This window comes from Chionomys nivalis, chromosome 5, assembly GCF_950005125.1.
Source record: "Chionomys nivalis chromosome 5, mChiNiv1.1, whole genome shotgun sequence".
NCBI lineage: Eukaryota > Metazoa > Chordata > Mammalia > Rodentia > Cricetidae > Chionomys > Chionomys nivalis.
Genome location: NC_080090.1, coordinates 44,347,850 through 44,370,058, shown reverse-complemented (window position 1 = coordinate 44,370,058; position 22,209 = coordinate 44,347,850). Strand labels below are relative to the sequence as shown.

The following is a 22,209-nucleotide window of genomic DNA, read 5'->3' as shown; positions in this document are numbered from 1 at the left end:
GGTCTGAATGTTGTGGTGTCAAGATTGAGAAACCCTGGCCTAATACATAGAATAAATGTAGAGAAGATAAACTACCCTTAGCTTTGATCAGTCTATGCATGCTTCTGAAATCATATGTGAATTTTTTAAAACTTTCAGTCCTTTGTGAACCTACAACTTTTGTAGAATATAGTGGAACTCTCATGGTATTGTCAAACTCTTATAAATAAGTCCTTGACCTTTCGGTCTTGCATGGACGAGAGTTTGTAGACCACACTAATGCACGATAGCTAAGCAGTCCTGCTTCAGCTTTGTCCTTAAATATTCGTGTTTTCCTTTTATTACCTTACTTCCTACACTAAAAATACATTTTGAACTAAGATAGAAACTTATAGTAAAGACAGTCTTGCTCCAGGGAGAAAAGGAAGCTAAGTGACCGTTAAGGTTCCTGCTGTAAGCAAAGCTTCTTTAGCCCAGTTTCAGTTCACAAAGGTTTCTTAATCACTGTTTTGTGCCAGGAACCATTCTAGTGATGGGATCCCTCAGAAGAAGCAAAGGTCTCTACTTTCTGCCTGGAGCTACTGTCAATTATTTTCTTTTAGAAACTTAAAAGACTCAAAAGGTATTTAATTGTAACAGCACAGAATTAAAATGTCACTCAATTTCCTATGGCAGCATTAATACTGTCATCCATTAAGTTGGCCAGTAGAAGTGGTACAGAGGTAAAAATCATAGAATTGAACTGCTTGTCTGGACTGCTCGTTCTTTAAAGTTGGAACCTTTACTGCCATGTATGAGCGCAGCTGATCCAAAATGTGGAAAGAAACTATATAAACTCTTAAAAAGATAAGTTGCCTTATATTACCTATTATATTCCCTTTATTTTATTTTTTATCAGAAACCCCAATGATGAAAAATACAGATCCATCCGTATTGGAAACACAGCTTTTTCTACTAGACTCTTGCCGGTCAGAGGAGCTGTTGAGTGTTTGTTTGAAATGGGCTTTGAAGAGGTAAGTGTGTAAGGCTTTCTTCCCCTTCTGCATGTGCAAAGCAGTCAGCAGTGCCAATGAATAGTTGTTTGAATGAAGTATTACTTTTTTTTTTTTTTTTTTTTTTTGGTTTTTCGAGACAGGGTTTCTCTGTGGCTTTGGAGCCTGTCCTGGAACTAGCTCTGTAGACCAGGCTGGTCTCGAACTCACAGAGATCCGCCTGCCTCTGCCTCCCAAGTGCTGGGATTAAAGGCGTGCGCCACCATCGCCCGGCTTGAAGTATTACTTTTAATTAATTGATCATTTTGAAAACGTGTAGAACTTCTTTTTACCTGTTAGACATTTTAAAAATATAATGAAGTCAGGATATAAATGTAACAAGTTTCCTGAGTTAGGAATTCTTACAAGTCTCAATGATTTAGAATAAAGAGGATCGAATAATGTGGCCCCTTCTGTCTTGTTGCAAGCACTGGCTCTGTGAGTGCACAGTGGATCCTAAGAATCATCGTAGTCTCCAGTAGGAGGTAGAAAATGTGAAACAAATCTAGAAAAGATGAGTTTACTTGCCCACAGAATGATTTTCTTCTCTGACAGGAATCTCAAGGTCTTTTACCATTTTATTTCACAAGAAAAGTTTGGTGTTTCCATCCCCTCAAACCTTGTGGCAGAGATAACACAATACACATAGTTATCAGAATTGTGAATGTTAGCCAGGCATGCTGGCATATCCAGTAGTCTTACCTACTTGGGGGGAAACAGACTGGAAGATTGTGAGCTCAGGGCAGCCTGGATTACATACTCAGACTCTGTCTCAAAAGACAGACGGAGGATTCGGAATCTTCTATGTTCCCCTATGTGATATGTAGGATTTGGAAGCTGAGCAGGACTACAGGGCCAGTGGCAGTCTGAGGCAGCATCATAGACATTGTTAAAGAAATGGGATGGAGCTTCCTTCTTGTCTGCCCTTCTATTGCACACCACAAGGATGCAGCTGTGAAGCAAGTTAATATAGCCCCACCTCACCGAGAGCATATGTTCCAAGATGTTAGAGAGCATGAAAGCGGCTACGAGTGCGAAGGAGAAAAGACGGTGCTGTGCTCACTGCAGTTAGAGTTGCAGTCACTGTAGCAGTCAGTGACCAGGGAATGCCTCTGAGGAGGCAAAGGTGAGGGACAAGAAACCACTCAGTGCCTGAAACTCAGTTCACACAGAGGATTGGCTTGTGCTTAGGGCTTCTAGCTGTGGTAGCTGTGACACAGAAAATAGCTTTAGGGATCAACAGACCAAGGAAAGACTTGAGTGAGAGAGGAAGCCCTGAAGGTTAATCTTGATTATCAATTTGATTAGATTGATAAACACCTGGGGAGTTTAGTAAAACACGTCTATCTCTTATCTATGGGAGTATTTCCAGAGACAATTCATGACTTTCTTCACTAAATGAATGGTTGAATCCCTCCCTGGAGGGATTAATTAAAAGGGGTAGAACTATGGAGATGGGGCCTCAGTGAAGGAAGTAGACCTCTAGGAACACAGCTGTGGATGCTATCTCTTACCCTGGCCTCTTCCTATTGCTGCTTTGGTATACACTGTCTTCCTTCTCCCTCCACATGGTCCCACTACCTTGATATTCTGTCTAGCCATAGGCCCGGAAACATGTTGCTAAGTGACAAGGACTGAACCCGCTGAACCTAAGCCAAAATAAGTCCGTACTCTAAATTGTTTGTCAGATATTCTGTCACAGAGATGAGAAGTGGAACTAATATTGAGGTCAAATTTTAAGTAGGGAAGAATATTTTCAAATATGTTAGTTATTGCAAAGAGAATATTCTGGATAATCTGGAATGCAGGCAAGGGATAGTACAGGAAAAGCAGTTGAGCTTGCTAAACCAGTTTAAGAATGCCTGGCAGTGGTTATGTGAATAGTGGAAGAGCTTTTATCTGCTCTGTCTCTGGTGTTCCTAGCTCCTAGAGGATTGCTTTTGCAGTGCAGATAGTAAGCTAGAAACATTTGTTGAATGTTGCTGGTGGTAGAGAGATGAGAGCTAGATGCATTCAGGAATTACGTGTGTATACTTCTGTAGAGGAACCAATAGGTCTTGATGAATTAGAAGTCTGTACAAGGGAAAAGGAAAAAATTGGGGCTATCTTGGTTTAGATTTCAGACACTAAGTCAATAGGAGTACCACTAAATGAGATGGGAAAAACTTGGAAAGTGGCAGCTTTTAAGGGAGAAAGCACTGCTCGACTTTTGGTTTGATTACTTGGCTATTAAATACTGTCTAAGTAGAAATATTAGTAAGTTGAATAAAGTAAGTCCACAACTCAAAAGAGATCAGGCCAGGATTCTAAAGCATGATATCATCTGATTACAGATTAAAAAAAAAAATCTGAATGTAGAGAATTTCCAACTATAAAAGGAGAAAAAGGAGATCACTGCTGATTTTATACAAGGAAATGAAGACTTAAAATTAGGCAGGCAATTAAAAAAACTTAGTAATTGACGTGTAGAAGCTGTATCAGTTTCTCATTGTTGAAGTATCACAGGTTCAAGGGAATCATATTTGTCTTTCACTTAGCCAATATTTGTGTGCTAGGTAGGGTAACCCTCTGACCAAGGACTGTATTAGTTTTGACCCTAAATGTCCTACACCCAAAGAAATGTATCGATGTCAGGCATTCATTGTGGTTGGGTCTCCTCCATGCCAGATAACAAACTACTCTGAAACTTGGAATAGTATTTGATGTAAATGGAGTCACACTGTTCTATTAAAGTGAAATTATAGTTGCTTTCTGCCAGTCTTTAGACTTCACACTTCAGGACAGATCTGAAGTAACTGTTTCATCATTGTGACTGAGTTGTAAGATGGGCTAATATAGCTGAACACATTAGGAGTTTTGATAGGCTTTTAAGTTGAAAGGTACATCTGATGTTTACCCTAAAATTTGCAAATGTATATTAAAATCCTGAAAATTATGAGTGAGGTTGAGGAAGACTGGGATCCAAACATCTTTTTGACCCTGCAGTTTAGTGTAGTAGGGCCATTCTTAGCTGTCCTCTATCTGCATTCTCTTTCCCATCTTGGTAGGGATGAAGCATAGTAAATCTGGCAGATTTGTTTGGTTTTCTAAAACACAGTTCTGGTCTTTAATTGTCCTAGGCTAGATTTGCTAAACAATCCTGCATGAGAATTGTCTCGGGAAAAATATTTCAATAAGCAGGTTTGTTCAATCTTAGAATTCTTCATTTCTTAAAATGTTCTTGGATCTTTTATATATAGCCTATCATTTTGACCTTTTGTGAAAATGTGCTATGGATTAAAGATTTTTAATAACATACTGGCCATAGGTATCATTTTTAGGATTGGGTAGAACCACACTTCTGTCCTCTTGGGACTCTGAGGTGTGGACTGAGATGTAGACCAGTTACCTGGGTGCTCCATGCATAACCAAATATACATCAGTTCCCTGTTGGCCACAGAGTTCAGTTTCAGTTCCATTCCCCCACAGACTACCATCTGCATTTCCAGTACTGCCTCACGAATACCAAGTCACCAGAAGGTTTCATTTGTGGGAACCAGATGGTACTTATAGACATGAAGCATTTCCCCTTTTTAAAAAACTTTTGTTATTTGAATTTTCTTGTTTGTTTTCTTCAACAGCCTGTCCTGAAACTCAGTGTGGCATCCAGGCTGGCCTCAAACTTGTGATTTTGCTGCTTTGGCTTCCCCAGTACTAGGGTTACAGATGGATTTTTGTTTTTTATTGATATGTACTATTTTGTACATTTCTGCAAGATCCTATGTGATATCTTGATATATGTATATACATGAGGTAAGGATCAAATCAAAGTAATTGGCATGTCCATCATGGTGAGTACATTTGAAATCCTGCTTGGAGATATAACTGCATAGTTGTAACTACATGCACTCTGCTATACCCAAAACATACCAGAATGTTCTCCAGCTGTAGTACTGTGCCCAACTTCTCTTACCTGTCCCTCTCCCCATCTCTAGTATTTACTGTTCTTCACAGCCTTTCTAAAGTTGAAAAGGGTGAGCCATCTCTGTTGTAGATGTTCTGTTTGCTTGTCCCCTTCCAACTATTTGCGGAAGCTTGTAGGTTTTGGTTTCTGTCCGACTAGGATGGGGTCAGTCCTAACAAAACAATTGAGGTCATTGCAGTTTGAATCCATGATTGAGCAATTATTGAGTAGCACAAGTTAGGTTATTCAACTTTTCTGAGCCTTTGTATTTTCATATAAAATGTATGTAAATGGTAAAATTATAGCCTTTCAGATGTTCTGAAAATTATTGGAGAGAATGTACATGAAATTCTTGCACAGTACCTAGACGGGATCAACACCATGGGTGGTAGAAATTAATTTTCACAGGTAATATGTTTAGTACATGAAGCATCATGGACATTTTGAAAATGAATTCTGTGCAATGAAGTTTTCTGTTGTTATTAATTCCAGCAGCTTCCCATTACTAGGGAAGTAGTTGTTTTCAGTTATTTTAATGTATAATCTGCAGGTGTCTTAAGGTTACTGTCGCTGTGGTGACCAAACACTGTTACAAAAAGCAGTTTGAAGAAAGGGTTTATTTTGCTGACACTTCCATATCACAATTCATGATTGTTGGGGCTAGAACTTAAACAGGACAGGAATCTAAAGGCAGGAGCTGGTGCTAAGGCATGGAGGAGTAGCTGCTAAACCAGCTTAGAATTCAAGACCATAAGCCCTGGGGCATCCCCACCAACAATGAACTGGGCCCTCCCCCATCAGTCACTAATTGATAGAGTGCTTTTTCAGGCTTGCCTAAGGCAAGCTTATGGAGGTGTTTTCTAAATCGGGGTTCCCATACTCAGATGACTCTAGCTTTTGTCAAGTTGACATAAACTATCTAGCATAAGGTATGGCTACTATGTGTGGTGACAACCTTTAATCACATTACAGTTGGTAGAATTACTGTTTGCCACTGTTACTTCTCAGCACCTTGAAACTTGGTTAGATATATTTTCATTTCACCTTTTTTCTTGGTTTACAATTTACTATTTTGAATTAGGAGTCTTGTATAAGTATATATTAAAGCAATCTGTGCTATGAATAAGCACTTAATTAATCTCAACAAATACTACTTATTTTTGTTCTGTTTTTGTTTAGAGAACTTTTCTATTCCTGTTAATAATCTGTAGGTTTATTATTTATTTATTTATTTATTTATTGTAGTTGGGGGATGCTAGAAAGATGGCTTACCTGTTAAGAGCACTTGCTGCTCTTACAGAGGACCTGAGTTTGATTCTCATTGCCTACATACAGAAGCTCACAAAGGCCTCTAGCTCTTGTCCTATGAGATCCAATGACATCTTTGGGTCTTTGTGTGTACATGCACATACCCACACACAGACACATATATACTTAAAAATTAAGTACATCTTTATTTATTTATTTATTTATTTATTTTGGATTTTTCGAGACAGGGTTTCTCCATAGCTTTTTGGTTCCTGTCCTGGAACTAGCTCTTGTAGACCAGGCTGGCCTCGAACTCACAGAGATCCGCCTGCCTCTGCCTCCCTAGTGCTGGGATTAAAGGCGTGCGCCACCACCGCCCGGCTCTTAAGTACATCTTTAAAAAAAAAAAAAAACCCTCTAATGCCAGGTGTCATGGTACATTCATTCAGTCAAGAGTCAGAGGCAGGGCCAGGCGGTGGTGGCGCACGCCTTTAATCCCAGCACTCGGGAGGCATAAGCAGGCAGATCTCTGGGAGTTCGAGGCCAGCCTGGTCTAGAAGAGCTAGTTCCGGAACAGGCACCAAAGCTACAAAGAAACCCTGTCTCAAAACCAAAAAAAAAAAAAAAAGTCAGAGGCAGGCAAATCTCCATGAATTCGAGGCCCACCCAAGCTACATAATGAGTTCTAGAGTAGCCACGGCTACACAGTGAGTCCCTGAATTTTAAAAAAAAAGGAATGAATGAATGAATAAATAAATAAATCTATAGTTTGGGACTAAAGATGTCACTTGTGGGTAGAGAACTTGCCTAGTGTGTGTAAGACCCTTAGCATTACAAAAAAATTCCATCCACATTTTCAAATTAACTGTCAGTGTATACTTCCAACTGTTCTTGGAAAATAGTGGACCAAAACACACTTCTGTTGTAACTATTTTCTAAAACTTGGGTTTAGAAATTGTCATGTAACTTTTATAAAAAAGTTTTAGTAATAATTGTATAGTTATTGTTATTATTGTATAGTATACAGTTTACTAAATGAGGTCAAGGTAAATGACATATCTATCCTCTCAGATGGTATTTCTTTGGGAACATTGAAAATGCTATTCACTGTTTTGAGATAGCCCATTCATTGTTGTCAACCATATTTATCTTACTATATGTTACATAGCTTCTCAGTCATTTTGTGTGATACCTTCCTGATCTTTCTGTTGTGTTTAAAACAAATCAAAACAAACACATGTATACTGGGAACTGAACCTTGTTCCTCATAAATGCTAGGAACCAATGTATCTCACTGACCTGTATCTCCAGATTTTTTTTAAACTATATTATGAGACCATCTCACTAGCTTGCCCAGGTCTTCATTGATCTTGGGATTCTGCTTCTCAGTGTCCTGAGTAGCTGGGATTACAGGCCTCATCCTCCTGATTCCTTTGTATGGTAGTTTTTCTACTATCATTACTTTGTATAGAATTTAATAGAAACTTACAGTATTTCATTTTATTACAGAGAGTTTAGGGCTATGCATTTGCACTCTTACCATATTCTAAAGTGTTGTTTTTCTAAAGCTCTCCTAAGGCTAGGGTTGTAGTTCGTTCATTTGGTAGAGTACTGCTTGCTATGCAGGCATGAAGCCATAGAGTCAAGCCCCAGCATGGCATTGGCTGGCCTTGGAGGTACACATCTGTAATCCCAGCACTTAGGAAGTGGTCGGAGGAGGTTCAGGAAGTTCAAGGTCACTCTTGGCTAGAAAGTAAATTCAAGGCTGGCCTGGAATATAGGAGACCTGTCACAAAAAATAAAGTAAAATAAAGGTCCCTTGAACTACATTCAATAATGCTAAGCTTTATATACTACCAAGTAAATACATTTTCTTAATTTTACTTCAAAACTATTATCTTCGTTGAGATTTGATACATTCAAGGCTGCAGAGATGGTGCCATGGTTAAGAGCACTGTATTCAAGAGGAACCGATACCACATGGCAGCTCAAAATCATCTGTCACTCCAATTCCCGTGGAGCCAGTACTTTCTTTTGGGTTCCTTGGGGACTAGGCACATACAGAATTCACAACACACATATGTGCAGTCAAAATACTCATACATATAAAAATTTAAAGAATACTTTATATATATAATACATTCAATAGTATTGGCTTTACTGTGTATAAGAATGACTATCAGTTTAAAGCAGAAGTTAAGATTTTTCTCAATTCTGTAAATTCCAGGGAGAAACACATCTTATCTTTCCTAAAAAAGCCTCAGTGGAGCAGCTGCAGAAAATCCGTGACCTGATTGCCTTAGAGAGAAGCAGCAGATTGGACGGGCCAGACAAGAAGGTGGAATTGTCTCAGCAGCCTGCTGCTGCCAAGTGTCCTTCAGGACAGTCAGAGGACCCCAATGGGTTAACACAGCACGCAGGAAACCAACCAGGGCAGCTGCCAAGCCTACCTCCTGCTCCAATGGTAGTATTGTGACCCAGCAGTCCTTTACTTCCTGTCAGTGTTGATACAACAAAAAAGAATTATTTCTGAAGTTATTTCTCAAATATTCTTGGCTTTAGAGCTCTAATTTCCTCAAATTTTTTAAGCCTTTTGAAAATCGTCAAAGTTATAGCAGATGTGGGGAAAATGACTACCACATATTTTCCTCCTTCCTTCAGTTCCTTGCTGTTGTAGCCCAGGCTGAGCTTCAACCCATGATTCTCCCACTTCAGCCTCTTGAGTGCTAGGATTGTAGTTGTGTATAACCCTGCCCAGCTGCATACTTCTGAAACAAGTTTTGTTTATTATTTACAAGTATACCTGCTTTCTTGGTACTTATATCAGCTACACAAATGAGCATGTCTTTAACCTCAAACAAATAAACTTGCTGACCTGGTGTATATTATGGCCATTAGATTAGTTGATGGTCTCTATTGTGTTTACACTGGTAATGTAAATTTTACCTGCTGCCAGTCTCCATGGGGATTATTTATTCTCTTGGTCCAACCATTATCAACATCTTAAATGAAAAATTGGTTTCTTTAGGTTTAAATGATAATTTATAACAAATCTTTTTCTGTCCGGTCAGCCAGCTTCTGAATAGTGGCATGGAGACGTATTATTAATTATGAAAGCCTGGCCTTTATCTTAGGTTTGTGTCAACTAGCTCTGACAAATTAAGCCATTTATATTAATCTATGTTCTATCTCGTGGTATTATCTCTCTTTCATCTTGCACCTTCTGTTTCTTCTCCATCTTGCTGGTTACTCCACCCTTCTTCTTCTCAGAGTCCTCTCTGTCCCCTGAAGTTCTGCCTAACCTCTTCCTAGCTATTGGCCATTCAGCTTTTATTACGCTAATCACAGAAATACTTTTCACACAAATATCCCACAACAATAATCTATTAATAAACTGGTTGTATATACTTAAAGTCAGTGAAATTTGGTTATTAACATGAAGAATTGAAGTCAGTATTTTTTTTATGTCTTAGCAGGCACTATTGGCAAATTTAAATGACCCCATTTAATAGCTTTTGTGTATCTTTTCCTGAGGAGACATAAAGAAATGGATATGCACTTTAGAGAGGGCCCTAGCAGCAGACCAAGGGAATGAATCCATCCCAGTCTAGCTTGGTGAACTAGTGAATCTCTTGAACTTATTTATAGGCTCATAAATGATGCCTAAACAGCTGCATCATTAAAAAGTTGCACCCTAACATGGGTCATCATGGGTGAGCTCCTCCCAGAAGCTGCATGGGTGGAATCTCTTCAGTTGTTTTCACTACTTAATGTACTCTGGTCATTCCTGGTGGCACATGCAGCTGGGTTGGGACATAAGAACAAGGGAGAAGCTAGAATCTCAAGTAAGGGTCTGTGTTAGTGACTTCCCCATTGCTTTGATAAAACACCATGTCCAAGGCAACTTTATAGAAAAGGGGCTTATTCAGAGCTTATGGTTAAAGAGTGTTAGGGTCCATAGTGACAAGGAACAGCATTGCAGCAGGTGGAAGACATGGAGGCTAGAGCAGCAGCTGACGGCACATCTTGAGCTATAAACAGAAACAGAGAGAGCACTATCTGGAAGTAGTATGTAGCTTTTGACACCTCAGAGCTTGTCTCCAGTGACACATTTCCTCCAGCAAGGCCACACCTCCTAAGCCCTCAAGCAGTGCCAACGACAGGGGACTAAATATTCAAATGCCCAAGACTTATAGGTGATGACATCTCATTGAGACCACCACAGGTTCCCTTCCCACACTTTCCTTCTATGAAGGACTAGCTCAGTCTCATAAAGGTCTCCTAAGTGCTGGTCATCCTAGCTGCTTTGACTTTGAGATGACAGTGGACGTCATACCTGGAGGACAATATTAACAATAGGGAATACTTGGTTTGCAAAAATTCCTTTTGATAAAGGTTATTAGATATTCAAATTTTCACTGTCAGAATTCTTTGTGATATTTCTACAGTTATTTTTTGAGTAACTAGTTTAAACTCATATCCACATATTATAATTTTAGTGGACTACCTTGTCATTATTCTCCATACAGTAGAAATTTACATAATCAATTCTTAAATCCACCCATCATCTTCTCATATTGGCTAATTGTGGACACTTTAAGCCCTCCTTTCCTTGGTAGTCAGACAATTGAGAGTCTTTTCTGACTCACCTGGAAGGCCCCACACTGCTCCTTTGAAAATAAAGAATGCAATTGGTAGGTTCTGGCCAGCTAAGACACAGATGTGATCTGTCCTTTCTTGTAACCCGTATTGAGTAGTTGCCTAACTTTTTTCAGGAAAGCTTTAACTCCTCTATCCATACTCATTTATGTCTCCTTTGATTTACAAATCTGGAAGTCAAAGTAGTTGTTTCCCTTTTCATAGCTTCACACATTTAATTGGTTTATAGTAGTAATCCCAGCCAGTGCTTATGATGGTTCTCAGAAATGTAACTGTCAGACCATCAGTTGGGATCGTTTTGATATCAAGACTATTATTATATGGAGAAGAAAGGTAAACTGAGACTGGTAAAACTAAACATTATAAATTATATGTGTATAATATTTAAATTTTTCATGTTGAAAATTATAAACTCAATTTTTCATATTAAAAAATATGTAATTTTAAAGTCTGGAAAACTGTACATACCTAATTTTCTGTAAGTGGTAAGATTGTGGGTGATAAATTTTTTTACACCTATTAGTAGTTCATGATCTTTTGGGGGACAATGTGTAGTTTATACTTATTTTTTGTTAGAAATGTTTATTGAATTCCAAAATGAATTAAAAACGTCACTTAAAATTTATTATTAAATAGAATGTTCATTCTTAAAAATAGGCTCCACATGTAGAAGTCACAAATATAAAGGATGGTATAAAAAGTGGAAAAGAACTGGTGGGCTTGGGGATCATTGGTTCTTTGCTAGAGGAGTGAGCTTGCTTATCCAGCATTGTGGATTTGACAGGATCGGGAGCTTTGTACTTTCCTATAAAGAGTCTTAAATAGCTCATATCAGAAACTAAAATAATTGGAAGTATGAATAGTGGAGAAAAGCCTTTTTGGTCTCAAACAGATTTCATATTTTAAATTTCCATTTGCACTCCAAATAACTTTTTCTCTGTCAGGCAATTAACTGCTGCCTTGTGTAGCATTAGTACGTGGTTACCCAGCTGCCATAATTGCCCTGCAATCAACAGCCTTCTATTTTTATGGCTTAAGCCCCCCTCCTTGGACCAATGAATATGTAACGAAATAAGGCAAAAAAAAATATAAACTTTATTGTTCAAGATTATTTGAATGCCATTAAAACTACAATGAATGAGGTAATTTCCATATAGAAAAGGAATAAATTGAAAATAAAAATACTCTAAATGAGTTCTTAACTCTCTCACTAAATGAAAACTGCATTCAAGAGAAATATACCACTTTAAGTGCATCATTTTAATAAGAATTCTTTCTAATAAAAATGGATAGTTTTGTTTTTCCATCAGTTTTGCTTTGTAACAATTTCTGTTTATGTCAGTAGCATACTACATGTTGATGTTCCAACACCTCATGTCTTAGAGCTCACCTGTGTCTGCTTCCTCTTTGATCTCTTTTCTCAGGAAGGCTTCCTGGTGTTCTCTATACCTTTCTTTAGGCCACTCTCTCCCATGTTACATTGGCCTCACAAACACATCCCTGAACAGAATCCCATCTTTAACAGACCATTATCAGAACTTTCCGCTACACTGTTTTAAAACGAGTCAGCACACAATCTCCCTTGAGTCGTGCAGGGACTGGATTTCTTGCTACTCCTTTCCCATCCTCGCACTCTCTCCATCTCTCAGTCACTAGTCTTACACTCTCCATCCTTTGCTTCTGCACCGTCAGTAAGATACTGCAAGCACATAGTCTTCGAGGACAGTGACCTTGTTTGCTTTAATCTTAATCATTTTCCAGTGTCTAATTCATTGACAGGCATTCACTGGTTCATCTGTTAATACATGATTTTTTTCCTTTCTTCAGTTTTTTCCTTTCTTCCATTTATCTTCCTCTTCTTTCTCATCCTACCCCCCCCCCCTTTTTGTGATACTGAGGATTGTACCTAGGCCTCATGCATGCTAGGCAAGTGCTATATCACTGGACTCTACGTCCCCAACTCTCCCTTTACCTGTTAAAGAGTCTCAGTCATCCAGGCTGGCCTTGAACCTAACAGTTCTCTGACCTGGAGCCTCCACAGTGGCTGGGATTCAGGCCTCTGCCATTGAGCTTGATTACAGTTTCTTGTGCTTATATCCTAGTGCTTAATACAGTGCCTGGCGTACTATATTTGGTATGGTTTGCTAATCTAGTCACATTTACTATCATTGCTCTCGGAACTTTTGTCTTTTTCCCCTTTTATGTTGGAGGTAGGATCTTGTTATGAAACACTTGCCTCCTAATTAATGGTTTCTGTGTTGTGACATTTTAAAAAGTATATTAATTTGACCCTTCTACATGATTTGGTTGGTTGGGTATGAATTCCATGTACCTACTCACTTTTTCATGAGAATTTTAAAACATGTACTTCATGTGCTTTCAATAAAATGTCTGCTACCAGACTCTCCCACCCCCACCCCATACACATTTAATTTTCCTTACTGCTTAAAGGACCATTAGAATTTTGGAGTTTTTTAACCTACTGATAAGCAGTGTTGCAGTCTTGTTTAGTTTGTTTTTATTCGTTCTCGATCTTCAGATCTGTAAATTTTGCTTCTCTTATTTCTTTGAGATGTTTTTTTTTTCCATTGCTTGTATTCTTTTCTAAAATTTCTTTTAGGTTTGGAAACTTCTTGGTTTGTATCTGATTCTTTTATGCCTTAGTCAGTCTTCTTCTTTTTTTTTTTTTTTTTTTTTTTTTTTTTTTGGTTTTTCAAGACAGGGTTTCTCTGTGGTGGGAGCCTGTCCTGGAACTAGCTCTTGTAGACCAGGCTGGTGTTGAACTCACAGAAATCCTCCTGCCTCTGCCTCCCAAGCGCTGGGATTAAAGGCATGCGCCACCACCTCCAGGCTCTTAGTCAGTCTTCTAATTGATACATTTATGCATTGTTTGATTATACCAGTACCACCTTTTCTCAGTGTTTAAATTATTCCGAAAATCTGTACTAGAGCCTTTTGAATACAGATGACTCCCACCTTACAGTGTTCAGACTGAGTTTTCTCCTTTTCAGTGGTACGAGAGACATGCAGTACAAGTCTAGTGGAAACCACCCCCGAGTGTAAGTGAGCTCGGTGTTTTCCTGTGCTGGAGATACATAGCAGACACTCCCTAGTAACAATGGACAAGAGCAGTGAGCTGCAACTCGACCAGCCTCGGCATCCTGAGGCCCACAGAGTACTGTGTTACCAAGCTGTGGTCCTGGAGGGGGGTCTAAATGCTTTTTCACTCAATTGCTAACTTGTGATAGATTTTCCAGGCTCTGACTCCATTGGAGGAGTGTCTATATGATATGTGCTCTAGTCTTGGAAGACATGCTTCTTTTCAGACTCTGATGTGTTTTCTATTGTTACTGTAGGATTTGCTTTCTGATACTAATTCTTTTTGTTTTTGTTTTATTTTTTTGAGACAGAGTCTCTCTGTAGTTTGGGGGCCTGTCCTGGAACTCACTCTGTAGACCAGGCTGGCCTCGAACTCAAAGAGATCCTACTGTCTCTGCCTCCCGAGTGCTGGGATTAAAGGTGTGTGCTACTACTGCCTGGCCTGATACTAATTCTAACACACGTTTCCCCCTTGTGGTTCATGCCAGTTTTATAGACCCGCCACACCTGGCAGAGCCTAGGAGCCTGCCAGCTGCCTTTGTTTCCAGCATCTGTAATGAGGGCAAGACATGCTACCTTTGGGATATACGTAGGCACCTGGTGTGGACTTGATAACTAACCTTTCTGTTGGGACTCTAAACATGCACTGTCGCCGCCAAGAGGCAGGCTTCCTTGGTGATGAGACGACAAGGAGGGAGAAATGCTGTTCTTCCTGCACACCCTGCCCATCCACGTCCTTTCCTGCTGTGTAGTGCTTTGTCTCCTCACACAGTACAGTTGTTTTGGAAACTTTTTCACATTTCTGTCAACACTTAGGCAGGTGGACATACTGTTCGGTGTTCTTCTCTTAGCCCATAAATATGCCTTTCCTCTTTGGGTATGTGTTGACATTCTTGATCTCACAAAATCAAGAATGTAATGCTGTATGTTACACAAGTTTCTAGCTGAAAGGGTTCTCAGATGTGTTGCTCAGAGCCCTGTCTTGAATCATATGTTCCATCAGAACGTATGGATTACAAATTCAACAGTGAATTCGTAGGACTCTGTGTAACAGTGGAAAATAGACAGATACAAATGTAGCTGTCTCTTAATATTAATATTATAAAGGCATCCATCTAATTGGCTTTTTTTTCGTTGATTCCATATGGTATCATAGACCACAGTGGCTTTTTTTCTGTTACTTTTGTAGCATTGTAGAAAAGCTAATTTTAGTGTTTTTTCTTCTTAGGTTGTTGGTGATTCAACCATCTTAAAAGTTCTGCAGTCCAACATTCAGCATGTGCAGGTCTATGAAAATCCTGTCCTTCAGGAGAAAGCATTGACATGTATCCCAGTCAATGAACTAAAGAGAAAATCTCAAGAAAAGTTATTCAAAGCTCGAAAGCTAGATAAAGGTAGTGGCTTCCGTAATGATTTATTGCTAAGTCCCTGACCCTTACGTCAGAGATAACATTTTTGTGGGTGTGAAATAAGTGTTCACTCTAATTAATCTCAGATGTTCAATAGAAATGTAAGGGCTTCTCTCTCTTTCTCGCTCCTTTATACGCATGCACACACACACTGTATGCAAATAGAAATGAATTTCCACTGGGAAAGGGGGGATGAAGAACAAGGGTAGAAAGGATGATGCAAGATAAAAAGGTTGAGATATAATACACTTTATAAAACTGCTTATATGACATTCATTGCCATGTATGATAAAAATTTGATAATAAAATTTCAGTTCCAAAAAAAATAATTGTGCATTATTATTGAATAATAGTACCTTTAGCTATATGTGCACACTAGGAATAGACAATGATACATATATAGATTTTTAAGAAGTATAACAATAATGGGCATATCTTTGCTTTTAAAAAAAAATATATTGTGGTTACAGTAAAGTAGAAAATATCCCATCCTACCTTTTTAAGCATGTGGCTCTTGCTCTTTAGTACGTTAACCTTTCCCACCACCCTTCTTTTTGTCATATAAAATGGAAAGTCTACCCATTAAGTGGTTATACTCTGCCCTTCCCTACCCCCAGCTGCCAGCAATCAGTGTTCTGCTCTATGGTTCTGACTGCTCTGTTGCATGTAAGTTACAGATGGCTTACTTGGTTTAGTGTAATTTCCCTAGGACTCGTTTGTGTTGAACATACTGCAAAATTGTCTTCTGTTGTGAGATAGATGATGAGCCATGTGTGAACATCTGTGTCTTGCCTGTGTAGTCATCTTAGTAGACGCTTGCATTGTTTCATGTTTAACTCTTGTGCCACTGTGAACATGTGTGAACAGATATCTCTTTGAGACCTGGTTTTAATTATTTGGTGTTTTAATCCAAAAGTGCTAATATTCTAATTCTAATTGTTTTGAGGATTTGCCATACTTTTCCTCAGTGGCTGTACCATTTTGCCTTCCCATCAATAGTATACGGGATTTCAGTTTGTCTTCGCTAGCAACTACTCAACTAAATATTTATATTTATATGTAATTATATAGAGGTAAATAGAGGTAAAGTGGCAGCTCATTTTAGTTTTAGTGTGCCTTTCCAATTTTTAATGGGTATTTGTACATCTTCCTCAAACAAATGTTATTTAACATTTCTCTGAAAAATATTTTTTAAGTTAAATATGCATTTTCATTTTAATATTGGTATATAAATGTTTTTGGGTAAGGTAGAACTTTATGAATTCTATAGCAAGTGTTAGATAATACTTTTATGTTTTATATTGTTATTTTACTATGCTACAGATTGAACCCAATGTCTTGCATATGTTAGACAAGTGGTCCACCATGGAACTACCCCACTGATTTAGTTTTTAAAATAGGGTCTCAGTGTATAGCTCAGACTGACACTGACTTCATGCTCTTACTGCCTCTGCTTCCCAAGTGCTGGGATTACTGGCATGCTCCACTATGTCTGGCTTTAGTGAGTCTAGCAGAATTGATCCCTAAAGGTAGACACAGGTTCATTTTTGTTATTATATATTCTTTATTGGTACAGAATAATTTTATAACAGTTGTCTTTGTTTAAGCTCAGGTTGCTGCTTACACTGAGCAGCCTCTCTACCTCAGTCTCTCCATTTGGAAATAATAAAGGAGTGAGTACATTTAAACAGCCCAGAAAGTGGTTAACATTAATGGTGTCAGGATTTTAGTTGTTAATTTTTTTGCAACTATAGGGTTTTTGATTTTTTTATGTAATTGATTTTTATCCAATTATCTTATTGCTCAATACTATGTTTTTTAGGGCACTTTATAGTTTGGGGGAAAGTGGTTACCCTGCTTTCTAATAAACATTTTTAGTGCTCTATCTTAAATGCCACTCATCTGCATACACTGCAGGCACTTCTGAAATGATCTCATTTCTTCTGTCCAGAGTGAGAGTGTCATCATTCATTTCACTCTTCTATGTAATGGGATTACTCAGCATGTTGCTGCTAATTTTTTTTTAGAAAAAGAATAGGAAAAATAATTTCTTCAGTCTTAGTCTGCCCTTTCCTTGATGCTCTTCATTTCTTGATGTAAAACTAAGTTTCTGACCTGCATCACTTTCTTTTTTCCTATTCTGAAAGATGAGACACCTATTGAAGAGTTTTGAGTAATGTGTTGTACAGGCCCATCTCCATAGCATCCCCCAGGACTGAGGGTAGAACCCAGGGCCTTCAGCAAGCTAGACAGGTTGACTACACTGCATCTTAGCTCGGGCTTTTTCCCAGGGAGAACACTATTACAGGTAGAGAGAAGGCTCAGAAAGATGCTGACAGTTCTTGTACTTCTCAGTTTATTTTGACTGGGACTGTGCCATGAATATTCTACTGGAGAACTTCCACATTGTTCAGGAAAAGTTAGGATTTTCTCCCAGTCAGTCCTTGCCCCTCCACATGGTATGGCTCTTCAAAATTTGTTCTTCCAAATAGTTCTGTGGAAAAATAGTTTAAATTTGTGTGTGACCTATAAATTTATCTCACATATATTCAGTTTTCATTTATATATCACTGGCATCTTGTTAGGCCTCTGCAAAATGCTGTAATACACATTTATTTCATCTTCACAGTTCCCTGTGGGTGGGCACTGGGATTGCTGTCTGCTTTTCTTTGTACTGAACACAGCTCACTGAAGTACTCATAAAACATGCCTCCTGGTCCTTGGACAAACTCACTCTTGCCGGTGTCCACTCTGACCTTCACACGAGTGCACTGTGGCACACTGCTTACACACTTCAGTAAATATAATTTGTTTTGTTTTTTGAGGCAGGGTTTGCCTGTATAGTCCAGCTTTCCTGGAGCTCACTGTGTTGACCAAGCTGGCCTTGAACTCAGATATCTGTCTGCCTCTGCCTCCCAAGTCCTAGGTTTAAAAGTGTGTGCCACCACTGCCCAGCTGAATAAATGTAATTTTTAAAAATAGATATGATAGGAGATAGTACTTTATTGATAAATTGGGCAGGATATTTAGTGTTGTGCTCACTTGCTGGGGCTCTTTTGTATGTTGTAGATATGGCTGTGTTTATGTCTTCTGAGATGTGTGTCCATGGGTAAATTCCGTTGTACAGTGAAACACTGATTAAAAACAATAAAAGTAGTTGCTGGAGAGACTCTCTGCTTTTTCAGAGAACCTGAACTTGATTACTGGTACCCACATGGAAGCTCACAACCTTCTGTAAGTCCAGTCCCCTGGGATCTGATGCCTTTTCCAAGGGCACCAGGCATGCCTGGATATGCAGACATATATGTAGGTAAAACACCCATACACATAAATAATTTATTAAAAAGTTGGTAGCATGATGCTTAAAGTATCTGGTATTTTGAATTCTACCTGTGACTTTGTTTTTACTGTTAAATGTTTACCTATGTATATTCCTAACTAATTTAATACAGCCAGTATTAATATTTTGTTTGATGGTGCTAGTGATAAAAACCTGGACCTCCTCATATCAGTCAGGTGCTCCATCACAAAGCTTATCTCCAGCCTAATGTAGTAATATTTTAAAAACTGTTTTTCATTCTGTTCCCTTGTGTTTTATGGGTCTATTCCAAATTGACCCTAGTTCCTTGAGACACCATAATGTTCTGCTCATCTGCATAGGTAGTACAGAGACAGCAGTGGTCACATCCTCTGCTGTTCCTGTCAAATCACACAGGTTACTGTGTGTTAAACCTGTTCACAGCAGCTGACATTGTTTTTTGTGAAAGCTTTTATCATCTTACTCTATCATTTATTTCTGATCCCAATTCAAGCATAAATCTATAGTAGTTTTAATGTTCTGTCAGCGTTAAACATTAACTGATTCTCTCCTAACTTCCAAGGTACTAATGTAAGTGATGAGGACTTCCTTCTACTGGAGCTCCTACACTGGTTTAAAGAGGAGTTTTTCCGCTGGGTGAATAACATTGTGTGCAGCAAATGCGGTGGAGAGACTAGATCTAGAGATGAAGCATTGCTGCCCAATGATGATGAGCTGAAGTGGGGTGCAAACAACGTAGAGGATCATTACTGTGATGCATGCCAGTTGAGCAACCGGTTCCCAAGGTGGGTACCTGTGAAGTGATGTTAGAGGGTCTCTCAGTGGGATGGTTGGCAGGAATTTATTATTAAATTAGCTTTTGATCTCCATTTTAACTGGACTTGATATTTCTTTTGGACAGAGGTCTACAGACTAGACTTGAAAGGAAAAGTATGGGCTCAGGGCACCCAAGGCCAAGTTTTCAGCATAAAGGAGATTTATTTGCCCCAGAGGGACAGGGGGCAGGGAATAAGAGTCAAACACAGGAGATTGAGGACAAGGGGGAAAGGGAAGGGAAAAGGGGGAAAGGGACAGAGAGGGTGGGGAACAGCAAAGGACTGCCTCTGGATAGAGAGGAGACAGATGTGGACCATAGGAAAACAGCAGTTTATAAAGGTACAAGTGGAAACCCCATGTTAGGATGAGGTGTTTAATTTTAATTGGCATGTCAATTAGGTGAGCCAAAGCGAGCTTTTTTGATTGCTGGACCGTGGTAGTCTGCCTTAGGAGGAAGCAGTGACTAGAAACGGGAATCTTGGTAACTAATGTAATCTAATGGTTTTTAGCAAGGCAGAGGGAATTGGAAGTAGGGCAAAGCCTGCCAGAGCCACATGTTTGAATGGGCTAGTGTCCCTTGAAGTCAGGCAGACTAGACCCAACCATATCTACATTGTCTAGTTCTGTTAGAACACAGTCAAACTGACTTACCTGGTACCGTGACAGTTCTCAAGCCACAACAGAGTTGTTGAGAACTGATGACCATAAGACCCGCCAGAATATTCCGTCTCCTTTCCTCTGTCTTCTCTGTCTGTCATGTATGTGTGACTGTTTCTTGTGTAGTCCAGGCTGAACTGAAACTTCTGGTTGTCCTGCCTCTACCTGTTGAGTGGTGGAATTGCAGACATGTATCACTATACCTGGTTTATCCATGCTTTGTGTATGCTAGTCAGATACTTTGCCAGCTGAGCTGATCTCCAGCCCTTACTATCTCCTTTTAAATTTCTAAATGTATTTATAGCTTTTTAAATTCTGAAAGTGTTATTGATAGTGATATACAGTGACAATAATAATAACAGTGATACCATTGATCATTATGATAATACAGAGTTGTCTTTATTTAATCATCAGATATGGGGGGGGTAAAAGTAACTTATAAAGGCAGAAATTTGTTTTGGTTAGGACTTTCCCTGTCCCAGTCTTTCATATTTGGCTCAATCTCTGCATTTTTGTTTTGTTTTTCTTGTTTGGTTAATTGGTTTGATTTTTCTGAGACTGAGTCTTGCTTTGTAGCTCAAACATGATCCTCTTACATGCCAAGAATACATGTGTGCACCACTAAGCCTGACCAATCATGTCTGTTTTAAAATTGGGAAATTAAAATTTTCAATTCACTTTTTGACTTATAAGCCTTTTATTAGATTTTCTTTCTTGGGGGCAGGGTGGGCATTTGAGACAGGGTCTTTCTATATAGCTCTGGCTGTCCTGGAACTAGCTTTGTTGACAAGACTGGCCTTGAACTTGTGGAGATCTGCCTCCCAAGTTCTGGGATTAAAGGCATGTGCCACCCCCTCCCTGCTTGTTAGATTTTCTTAATAGGCAATACTTAGGAAATTTACTTCTGTTGCCCACTAGAAAGCCTGTTCTGTTGGGACTGTAGGACTCAGTTTTGTCCAATTTGGAACCCACCCCTACATTATACATAAAAGAATATAATATCCAGTGGTTATCTAAAACCAGTTTGTTTTTTTTAAATCTCTCTCTCTCTCTCTCTCTCTCTCTCTCTCTCTCTCTCTCTCTCCATAGCCCCTTTACAGGACCATACATAGTTAAATCCCTCTCAGGTTTTTTTTTTGTTGTTTTGTTTTTTGATTTTTTTAGTATGGAGTGGTACTGGCTAGCATATTTATGCGAAGTTTATTTTCTAACCATTTTCCTGTTTTGCTTGTAGATGTTATTTATGCAAGGTTGAAATATTAAACATGTTTTGGGGGTGTTGTGTTTTGTTTTCTTTATATTGTACCAGAACTAGAACTCAGGGCCTTGGTGTTGCTGGTGCAATGCTTTCCCATTCATCTAACTCTTGACCTAATCCATTTGACTTGGCCCAAGACCAGAATCCTTGAATTCTTCATTATACTTTAATGTACACTTACATCTCTTTTCAGTTACAGAATCCTAAATCCATTTAACTTAGCTTAAGCAAAGCGTATGCTCAACTAGCGTGTCATTGCAGAGCCAGTTATTTCATCCATGGCGCTACTTCCTCTTCCTCCCAGGCCTGGGACTGGCCTTTCTCAGTGCAGAGTGAGAAATCTCAGTGCCGTCCATTCTTAGAATAATTTTATAATTAGAATAACTTTGGGGGGAATGTTGCAGACATCTTTCTTGTAAATTAGCAAGCATCTCTAAGTGTATCCAAAGAATTAATCAAAATTGTTAGTAAAAAGAAAGCTGGAATTTATATTAAGTTAAAATCTTTGTGTGTGGGTGAGGAGTCCAGGTGTGTATATGCACAGCTGTGTTCACAGGTGCACAGTGAAAGCCAGAGGAGAATGTCAGAAGTCCTGTTCATTCATTATCCGCCTTATTCCCTTAAGACAGGGTCTCTCACTGAAGCTGGAACTAGGCTAGTGTCCAGCAAGCCTCAGAGGTCCTCCTGTCTCCATCACCCACAGCGTTGAGTCACAAGTATGCATGGTCACACCTAGTTTTATACATGAGTGCTGGATCCAGACTCCAGTCCTTATGCTCATAAAAGAAGTG

At 39.0% G+C, this 22,209-nt stretch overlaps 1 protein-coding gene across 2 annotated transcripts in view; it reads left to right on the top strand.

Annotated features, from left to right (window-relative positions):
- Ngly1 (N-glycanase 1) overlaps nt 1-22,209 on the top strand; it is a 46,677-nt gene that overhangs the window by 4,467 nt on the left and 20,001 nt on the right. For both annotated transcript variants that reach the window (XM_057769335.1, XM_057769334.1), the window contains exons 2-5: nt 878-992; nt 8,429-8,665; nt 15,188-15,353; nt 19,250-19,472. In XM_057769335.1, coding sequence (XP_057625318.1) covers nt 878-992; nt 8,429-8,665; nt 15,188-15,353; nt 19,250-19,472 — 741 coding nt within the window. The remainder of the gene's footprint in view (nt 1-877; nt 993-8,428; nt 8,666-15,187; nt 15,354-19,249; nt 19,473-22,209) is intronic.